General features: G+C 39.2%; 1 protein-coding gene across 1 annotated transcript in view; it reads left to right on the plus strand.

The window, feature by feature from the left end:
* Nucleotides 1-8648: 8648 nt before the first annotated feature.
* The window catches only part of LOC109040772 (uncharacterized), a 53916-nt gene continuing 51568 nt past the window's right edge, over nt 8649-10996 (plus strand). The window contains exon 1 of the mRNA XM_019056864.2: nt 8649-9035. Coding sequence (XP_018912409.2) covers nt 9018-9035 — 18 coding nt within the window. The 5' untranslated portion in view covers nt 8649-9017. The remainder of the gene's footprint in view (nt 9036-10996) is intronic.

The following is a 10996-nucleotide window of genomic DNA, read 5'->3' on the forward strand; positions in this document are numbered from 1 at the left end:
CTCCTTCAGCACGAGCTACAGCAGTTCCAACGCTGGCGCCAACTCTTATAAGGAGTCCACGATGAGGAGATACTGATAGACGATTCAACTGAAATCCCAGTGCGTTGAGGCGTGGTTGCACGATCAATATCATCGTCAATATCCCAAGGTCAGGCAGTTGGACTACATTTTTCAATTAGGAACTATAAATTTCAGCCCGGTTTAAAAACAACGTACACTGGAAAAAAACTACATTGGATCTAGAGTCCAGACGATTTAACTGAAATCCCGGTGCGTTGAGGCGTGGTTCTGCGATCAATATCATCGTCAATATCCCAAGGTCAGGCAGTTGGACTATATTTTGCAATTAGGAACTATACATTTCAGCCCGGTTTAAAAACAACGTACACTGGGAAAAAAACTACATTGGATCTAGAGTCCAGACGATTTAACTGAAATCCCGGTGCGTTGAGGCGTGGTTGTACGATCAATATCATCGTCAATAAGGTCAGGCAGATGGACTACATTTTGCAATTAGGAATTATAAATTTCAGCCCGGTTTAAAAACAACGTACACTGGGAAAAAAACTACATTGGATCGAGAGTCCAGACTCTTGAAAACATTGACAAGAAAAAAGACTCTTGATTCAATCAGGTTTAAGCTTAAATCAAAAGGAAATCCGCTCAAATTAAGAGGTTAAGTTCTTGATTTAAGCTTAAATCTGATTGAATCAAGAGTAATTTTTCTTGTCGATGTTTTTAAAAGTCTGGACTCTAGATCCAATGTGTTGTTTTTTTCCCCCAGTGTATGTGTCATTAGTGTCCCTATACACATGAGTATTTTTACAAATGATCCAGAAATTATAGTTCAAAATTGCAAAATGTAGTCCAGTTGGCGTCAACCGGAAATGAAGTAACGAAAAGTCCAAGTTCGAGAGGTTCGGCTAAATGGACTTCATCTTGCAATTCGGAACTATGACCTCCGACCCATCGGTAAAAGCACTTATCTGGATAGAGAAACTAATGGTACATACGATGGTTTTAAGCTAAGGCACAATTTATAGTTCCTAATTTCAAAATGTAGTCCAAATCATCGTTTTCTAGATGAAAGAACGTAACTTTATTTCTGCTTCAGCTGGAAGACAAAGGTGATCTAGGTGCTACAGCGTTGCAAAGTCCACATTGTTCTGCATTACTGAAACTTTAACGTTAAGGTTCGATGTATTAACAAAATTAGTGTTGAAATCAAGCTAAAAATCCTACAGGAAAAGTTGTGTATCGACGAAAATCATGGGTTTTAAGAAATGGACTATACTCTTTGAGAAGGTTTCTTGAGCCACTGTATCCGAAATTTGGAAATATTTAGTTCGAGTTAAAAATTTTTATATGTGGTTTAGGGTCACGGTACTATTATGAAGAATTCGAGGACAACTTTGTGAATTGCGAATTAATGTGCGAATAAGATTTGCCAAGCGGAAAACTCGTTGAACTGAATTCGAAATATAAGAGAAAAAGAAAGGGGTTTTATTCATTTTGTTGAAATATTGTCGTCGGCACATCAATACTTACGCCAAGTCTTTATTGTGATATTAAGAATAGTTGTGCCTCATCAGTTTTACATAATTAAGAGTGTTTACTTTTGAATGTGGATATATGTGTAAGAAAATTTGGGGGTTATTATAACTCCTGGAGAATTGTGTATAAATAAACTTTTTGAGAAGAAGCTACTTCACAACTGCGTTTATTTTTATAAAAATTCGAAGCCATCATTTACCCATTAAATCATCGAATTTAAAAAAAGAAACATTACGGAAATGATAAAAAAATTTCTGTGTACAAACACATCACGGATTTAAAAATGAAGCGGCTAGTCAATAGTTTACAGAAAGACGCCTTCAAAGATCATACTAAGGACACGGAAGCCGTAAACTCGACGAAATTTTAAATTCAAACATTGAGACTGGTAAATAAGATCAATGATTTTCTCCTTAAACATTTTGATCACCATTACTAAAATCTAAGTTTTTTGTGAGGTCATGAAAAAAATCAGAAAAAAATACGAGTAGTAACTTAATATTCTACTGTCTGTATACACGTTATATCAACGTCTCCGGCGTGATCATTGCAGCATCATAAAAAACTTAGACGATGAAATTGAAACAGTAATCGGGGCTTCTTAAAATATATTGTAAGGAGGGAAGATCGAAGTAAAATATTGAGCCCGAGAAGTGGGTTGGTTAAAGAAACTCTTGGCAAGGGAAAAAACGATAGCTTAAGATAGTTGCCACGCATTCGATTGCGATATCTCTATTTTTTTCTAGCCATGTGCTTGCAAGTATCAAGGTCGCTATGTACCCATGCACATACGGTGCAATGTCACGAGATAAATCATTCAATCGGGATGATAAGTCATTATAAATTGTGGGTCATACTTCTAGCACATGCGTTACCATTGCAATGTTTACTCGATAAGCGTACAGCAACATAAGAGCAAATGGGAATGTCCAAATTCTAAGTACTTCACTATGGGTTCTGTACGTGTGTGAGCACTGGCTAGTGATATCTAACAAATGAAATCATCTGAACAATCAATCTAATTCTTTATTTCCAAGATGGCTGCTGATGAAGATAGTAACGCTCCGTGTGAAAAATGTCAAAATATTGTTAAAAACAGTGATAAAGCGATAAATTGTGATGGATTATGTGGTAAATGGTTCCATATCACGTGTCAGAAAATTAACAAAACTGATCATACTAAAATTAACTTGTCTTCGCTTGTTCGATTTCAACAATCGGGCTGCTGTAATCGGTCGTTTTATCTCGACGAGATCCGATTTTCTGGAAGACCATGGATTCGAAACCCCTATTGGACATCGTCGAAGTTAAATGGACCGCGAAAAAACCAAGCGGGAAACCAGATTAGCCGCAATCGACTATTCTAACGAGAGCTGCCGCACAGTGGATCGGGCCAATCGGAGAGGTCGGCCATGAAATTGTTGACTAAAACCGCAAACTTTGATGTTTATTCCGTCACATGTTAAATTCCAAGGGGTGTCCCTGGTAGAAAATTTCACGGCGAAACCAATGGAACCACTTTCAGAGCCTTGAAGTTTTGTATAGGCGGAGTCATGAGCTTTTAAAGTTCCAGAATTTTGTCCAACTTCTTGCATTGACTAGATCCACTGTGCGCCGGCACTTCCGATTTCGCGGATGCCAGTAGTCGAACCGTACTAAAGTTGCAGCGTAATTTTTGATAATTAACAGCTCTTCGTGAATCTCCGTCGGCAGAAAAGAGTATTTTGTGAGCTCATCTGGCAAGCACAATTGCAACCGCACAGAGTTGTGTACCGACGGGTGGTCCGTTTGTGGATCAATTCTGTTCCGCACACTTCATACCTTAATTCTACAAAAAAGAAAAAAAAAAAAAAACTTCATTCACAAATCCACCGACCGAGCGTTAAAACCATTTAAGTTCACTTTCCTTCCAACTCCACATACAGGGTGGCCCAAACCTACCGTACCCGACCTCTTTTCAGTTAAAAATCGGAAAAATTAGAGGAAAAATATTCGTAAGTTTTCTCGAAAATGCGTCTTTCATCAAAAGAAATTTGGCAACGCCTGACGGTTCATAAGGCGTTTTTCCTTAGCACGGCAGTATTGATACATTGAGAGAGACCACTCTCCAGTACCTGTTTTTCTCATAAGAGTTCTATGAATGGAGATGTTGCATGTGTGAGGAATTTGCGATTTGACCATTGATTCTTATGTAAAAGTTTGCGAGAAACACGACGGTGCCACTGGTTTCCTCTGAAATCAACTCCCAAACTCAAAAAAAGCTCTCAAGTTGAGGCCAGTGATGCCAGGCGTACGGATTTATCCGTGCCGCGCGGACATTCCCTATACCGACACGGACCGCGTACGGACAAAAACCTTATGGGAAAAACGCTTCCCTATCTTAAAATATCCGTACGCGTGACGTCACAGAATGACGCTCAGCCAATAGCAGCACGGAGAGCGGTAGAGCGTACGGATCTCGCACACGGAGCACCCGGGAACACTGGTTGAGGCCAAAATGGAGGTGATGTCCCACACGCTATCCTGAGAGTCCACCTCTACATCAAGACAAACTCTCCATGCAAATACATTAGCAGGGTTCCCGTGTTTTCAGTTTTAGAGTCCCCTAATAAAGTGGGAGCCCTGTCAATGTATTACCTCCCTATCTTTGCATGGAGAGTTTGTATTGATGTAGACGTGGACTCTGAAGATAGCGTGGAATATCCCCTCCATTTTGGCCTCAACTTGAGAGCTTATTTTGAGCTTGGGAGTTGATTTCAGAGAAAACCAGTGGCACCGTCGTGTTTCTCGCAAACTTTTACAGAAGAATCAATGGTCAAATCGCAAATTCCTCACACATGCAACATCTCCATTCCGTAAAACTACCAATAGCTGGAATCACAATACTGAGTTTTTAAAGGAAATTAATCTTTTAACACTATCGAAATTTTGTGAGCAAACGCTTAGAATCTTTCGCAAGATATAGGCAATAGAATTTAAGAAAATGAGCTATTTTTTGAGCTTGGGAGTTGATTTCAGAGAAAACCAGTGGCACCATCGTGTTTCTCGCGAACTTTTACATAAGAATCAATGGTCAAATCGCAATCGCACATGCAACATCTCCGTACTCATATTCAAGAAGCGCATACGTGCGCATTGAGGCGTCCTGAGCGCGAGCAGTTTGTTTAAAGAGACAGACCAGGACATCTAATTAAAGATGAAGGGCAATAAATATTTATGACGGTGCGGACGGCTGTGCGTGAGGATGGATTCCCGATCGATTCGGCTGAAAAGGAAATCTCGGCTCGGTTCCGATCGCACGTGGATTTTAAATGCCGGCCAGAAAAATAAAAACCGCTCTTTTATTCCTCCGTTTTTCCTGTTTTCCAGTGACCGACTGCGGCTTCCGTTGATTTAATTTTCATGAATTCATCACCAGGTTCAATGTTACCGACCGTCAATCATCACTTTAATTGAGCATTTTCGAACGTGATATTTTAAAGATTGATTCCATGCAAATCCGTCGGTAAAATGTACGTATTTGCGCTTAAAGGAGCTATGTGCATAAGATTTGCGTGAGACATAAATCCTTTTACAGTGTGTTCGGGAAGCTCCCCCCCCCCCCCCCAATTTTTGTGATTGTCCTTTAAAGGTTGCGAAATTTTAGAGACTTCGCTCTATTAACGTGATACAGGGGTACACTTGAAAAAAAAAAAGAAAAAAAAAAAAAGAAAAAAAAAAAAAAAAAAAAAAAACACATTGGATCTAGAGTCCAGACTCTTGAAATCATTGACAAGAAAAAATACTCTTGATTCAATCAGATTTATGCTTAAATCAAAAGGAAATCCGCTCAAATTAAGAGGCTCGGTTCTTGATCTAAGCGAAAATCCGATTGAATCAAGAGTATTTTTTCTTGTCGATGTTTTTAAGAGTCTGGACTCTAGACCCAATGAGTTTTTTTTTCCAGTGCACGAGGATAACGTGTTGAAGGTCTCTTCAATATTTTGAGCACGAGAGGCTAGAATCTCCGTTATTTTATTCTTTCTGTTTTTGCGGTACAAAAATCGAACTTCAGCACGCGAAAGTGTCCGACTTTTGCCAAAAATTTTACTCGACCTCTCTTCACACATTTGATAAAAGCTGGTAACCATATAAGCAAACCCTGTCCAAAATATTGTTGTTTTACCGGTTCGTTGGTGTAAACTGCGATTGGTTAAGAGTAGTTCGGTTTGTTGAACCAAACATTTTCGTTTCTGGAACCGAATTAACGTGTACCAAACTACCGATTTTTTTATTTATATGTAAGCCAGTTCTATATGAAGTTAATCAGAGAGATAAGAGATAAACTCAACTATAGAGTAGGTGCGGCATTTTGCCCCCACCTACCCTACCCTTTAATTATGACAAAAACCGGGCAGGGACCGTCAAAAGAAATGATGCGTGGTCTTAGTTTTGCGGCGATTTTAGCGTCGCGCAAGGCAGAGAAGGGAGTGCGGTCGAATGTTGAGTCATCCTTACACAGTGATGCGCTTCAATCCAGTTTGCGGTAGTGTGCCTATACTCGTAGTCACATAGTTATCGCAAATAACTCTCAAATGGCGTTTGATGCAATGCGAGAAGTATTCATGCAATCTTGTAGGCGCTGATATGAGTTTGACACCGACCGCACCGTGTTTGGCGCAATTATTCGAACTCGCGTCAGGATAATCGCGGCATCGAACAATGGGGTTTAAAAGGTCCATGCTGTGTTTCGACGCCGTATGAGCAGCCAACGTTGCCTCGGTTCTCCTGATAAAATATTTTTTTCTGAGAAAAGTTCGGAAAGTTCTATATGGTCGCTTCTTTGGATTGAATGGACCATTAAACAAGTTACGACTTTAAGAACTCTGTTACATTATTCTTCGACAGAGTTTCACGCAGAACGTCCAAATCATGCTCACAGTGGCGTGGCGTGAAAGATCGATTATCGATATTACCGCCATTTAAAGCTGTGGTAAAGAATCGATTATCAAGGTGTTCGTTGCGAACACCTTTTTCATCGATCCTTTTACATAGGTTCAAAGGGCAGATCAATCGATGTATCGCAAAGCACGCCACGCCACTGGAAAATAACGATTAGGAACATTGTAAAGATTTCGTTGAAATCAGTTGGATTTTTACAAATACAATGGGTCCGTTGCGCTGGTCACAGAATCGCATTTGGATGGTAGGCTTTGTGGATCAGCTAAAAATAATAAGATCTGTTCAAGCAGCAACTCTCTACGCTCAATATCAATAGAGATATATCGCCCTTGAGAAAAAAAAACGACTTTTTTTTCTCTCGGATCTGAGCCAACAACATGTACTGCTGTGCTAAGGAAGAACGCCGTATGAACCCTCAGGCGTTTCCAAATTTCCGTCGGTAAATCACGAATTTTCGGGAAAATGTGTAAATATTTTTCTTCCAATTTTTCAGATAATTTTGTTCGCAATTTTCCCTAAAGTTCCTGAAAATTTCTCGGAAAAGCATTCATAACTTTCCTAAAAAAAAAAATAACATTTTATCGAAGGAAATTTTGCAACTCTCGAATGTTCATACGACGTTCTTCCTTAGCATGGCAGTGTAGGTCTCAGGTGTTTTCATCGATATTTTTTAATTCATATTCCGAATGAAAATGACTCAGGTTGGAGTCAAAACGTCTCGGGGTTTTAGTGTTGTTTATTATTCTATTGTATCGGTAGGCTTCTTCAGTGGCGTGGCGTGCTCTGCGATATATCAATTGTAATGCCATTTAAGCCTATGGAAAAGGATCGATAAACAGGGTGTTCGCAGCGAATTTCTTAATAATCGACTCTTTACCATAGGTTTAAATGGCATAGCAATCGATATATCGCAATTCACGCCACGCTACTGGACTTCTTTTGAATAAATTTTCACCGAATTCATTTACAGGCAAACGTATTTCTCGATTGGCCCGTGTTCCACGTCACTAACTTATTTCCCTGCAGAACCTCACGTTTCAAGTCAAGTCAGGAGTAAAAGTCACAAAATGCTGGCAAATGTCCGGTTGCGTCTCGCTGAGGCAAGGACGTAAGCTTGGCGCATCGTGCATCGCGGAAAATCGGAAGAAAAATAACCCACCTGGACACCAATAATCAAATGATCAGTCATAAACTGATAATTTATTATTCTACTAAGTAAGACCGCAGACTTAGTGAGGTCATGATTAAGCAACTGCCCATCAATGTCAAAACCATTGAGGGTTTATGACCGGCTACACACACACAGAATTTATCACACAAAAGTTTGATTAATACGGGAGGTGAACACACAAAATAACCATGGCCTTTGGTTGACGGTTTTAGGAGAAAATGCCGGCTAGTTTCTTAGAAAAATTTAATGAGAAACTGAAATGGGCGGTTCCTGTAGAGTAAGGGAGCAAATCGTGGACTAACTATGGCGTTTCTCGTGGGTTGCCTTTAGTTAGTCTATTATTCTTCTCCTTCGTCCATAGCAACCACCCGCTTCGACTGATGGGATCCCACCAGGGTCCGGTAAAATTTCATGAAAAATAAAATCTTAAAATTTCACGTGAAATATTTCACGAAATTTCAGAACTTTATGAAAGCTATCGAAAGATACCTGTTTCTCCATGTTTTATTCCAAAAAGATGAGGTTATCTCCCCTTCCAATCTCATGCTAGGAACATGAGCTTTAGTGCAATAATACCATAAGAAAAAATGCAATTGACTTACAGAACACACGTATTTTAATGATAGATACTGAGATGACAAATACTGAACATAACAGACTAAGGATATCTTGACTCCAAAGGGATGATAAAGTAGAAAATGTACGAAGCAAAGAACAATCAAAAACCACTCAAGCCACCACTCTGATACACACTGAAAAGATGGTCAAAAACTGCATTTCTATGGTAACGGTGACGCAACAATACCAGTTCCTTTTCATGTTCGCAAAATTTAAAAATTGTGACTCTTCTTTATTCATGTGTTTGAGTGCGGGTTGCATACTCTAGCCCCTGAAAATATGAAATATTTCACAGCATCATGAAATATTTCACTGAAATTTCCAATCTTTCATTTCTTTCTTACATTTCATGCCACCCTGGATCCCACCGTATCCCTTTTTTCATCTTTGTCTTTAGCTTTGTCTATCAATTTCAATAATCGGCCCGCTGGGCAGAAACGAAAAACGACGAAGTTGATTCATCCTGACGGAGCAAAGTTTGATAAGGGGTTTAAACCGTCAACACAGTCTGGGCAATTAGCGGGGGAGTGAATCATTTTAACGAAGCCAAATTTCCGCCTGGCGTGCACGATTTTGTTGAAATTTTACCATGCTGAAGCACGATTTTGCAACTTGGGTCGCTAATTTGGAGAGCCTCCCTAACATTGGCACTCCCATATAAAAGAATCGGAGCTCATCAACTCGATACAGTTTCCTCCCTGAATCTGGTGAAATTGTGCGATTTTCAATCAAGATGAATTTTTCGCTATTGGTGAGTTGCAACTGTAATTCCTTCCGGCAATCCTCTCTAAAGGCTTCGATACACGATCAAATTCCCGAACCAATTACCATCAAAGTGTCGGGAGTCATCAGTCTTAAACCCATGCATTAATTTAATTACTTGTAAAATGAAAACTTGGCAGAAATGTTTCCTGTGGCAGGAAATGATGAATGGTGGCACTCCATTTTGATCTTACTTTGAACGAAATAGTGCGGCCCGTCAAAATTTGATGGTAGATGGTGACCATCAGTCATCAGCATTTATACTTTGATCGGAATTGGTTCAGAATTTGATCGTCTATCCAGGGCTTTAACTCGATTCATTAGTTAGTTTTCTTTCACTTTTCATTTGTAATCCATGAAAATAAATTCCCTTGGTTTGAGAAGGTTATGTAGCTCTCTTTGGAGTACCTATTCAATCAGTCCATATAGATCATGATAAATAATTTCTGAATCTCGGGGCACTTCTAAAAAAAAATCCGCAATATTCACTTCAGGATGATATTCAGGCATTCGTAAAGATAATTTCATGATAAGAGCTTCGTAATGAATCCGAAAAAAATATTTCCTTCTTAAAGTCGGTATTGGGCAACCGGTGCAGGTTTTTGTTTGCGGCAAATATGTTAGTCATTTAGAGCATTTTAAATTCTAAAAGATGAAGCTGTAGATTTTCAAAAGGAAGTAAATTGAAATAGTTTTGTCATGAAATGAAGAACAATCGGTTATCACTAGGTGATAAAGTATGAAAAAGGAGATTAACCAATTACCGGCGTCACTCCTAAAATTGTCGATAAGAAATAATACATCTAAGCCACTTAGAAGATTGAGGAGGAATAATTAATAATAGTACTGTGGATAAAAAATTCATAGTATTTTTTAATTGATCGGTTATAGGATACCTATTCTGCCATTGTGAGATACCGTAGATATAATTGTAAATTGAGTAATGAAAGAAGATACTATGATAAAATCTTATTACGCATTACATACCCTGATTAAAATAAGTATGTTTATACATAGTCTGAAAAATGACACACATGTGATCATGCGCTTCAATAATTGGTCGCTCAAAACTGGTGCTCATCGAAGGCCGCGCCTTCAGCTATCACCCAGGTGTCGAGCGATAACAATTTTAACTCCGCTGCAAAGGGGTTGCATTGCCTTGGTTTAGAAGGAGACATTTGCGAAATGCGCATTGGCGGGATGGGCTTTTGAAGACTGGGTGCGACCGACCCTTTAGTGTTCAAGCAAGAGATGTAACGCTTAAATAAGCAGCGAGCAGAATATTAAAATAATAGACAAATCGACGAACAAAGAGGACGAATAAGAGCAAAGTGATCCTATTGGTGGAGGCGAGTGATTTCAATAATACACGAAGGAAGGGCGTAATGAACTAACTAACAGCAACTAACGAGAGGCTTCATATTTAGTCAATCATCTTCCCCGTCAATCTATAGGGCAGACCCGTTTCAACCAATGGGATCACTCAATTTTCGCTAGGGTCTCCTCTCTCTATCGCTTCGTCTATAGATTATATAAATCAGCCGGGAGGAAAATTAGCGTTATCTTGGAATACGATGCACTTTTGGATTGCATTTTGCAAAAAGGAACCACCAGCATTGCAATGATGCTAAGATTGTGCAACTTCATCCTTTGCGATAAAATTGCGGAAATCGTGAAAAACTATGAAATTCAGATGGTCATTTTTGTCTTAAATTTACAGTTTTTAGCGAGTAAAATAGAAACTATTAAGGGATAATCGGGTTTTTCCTCCAAGACAAACGAAGTTGCACAATCTTAGCAACATTGCAATGCTAGTGGTTCCTTTTTGCAAAATGCAATCCATTTTATTTTAATTTTGACATGTGCTTAGAACATAGTGTTTCCCTGCAAAATCTTAGCGATAAGCTACAACGATAGACTCCATCAGAGGATTGAACGAAGCGGAATTCA

This window comes from Bemisia tabaci, chromosome 9 (genome assembly GCF_918797505.1).
Source record: "Bemisia tabaci chromosome 9, PGI_BMITA_v3".
Lineage (NCBI taxonomy): Eukaryota > Metazoa > Arthropoda > Insecta > Hemiptera > Aleyrodidae > Bemisia > Bemisia tabaci.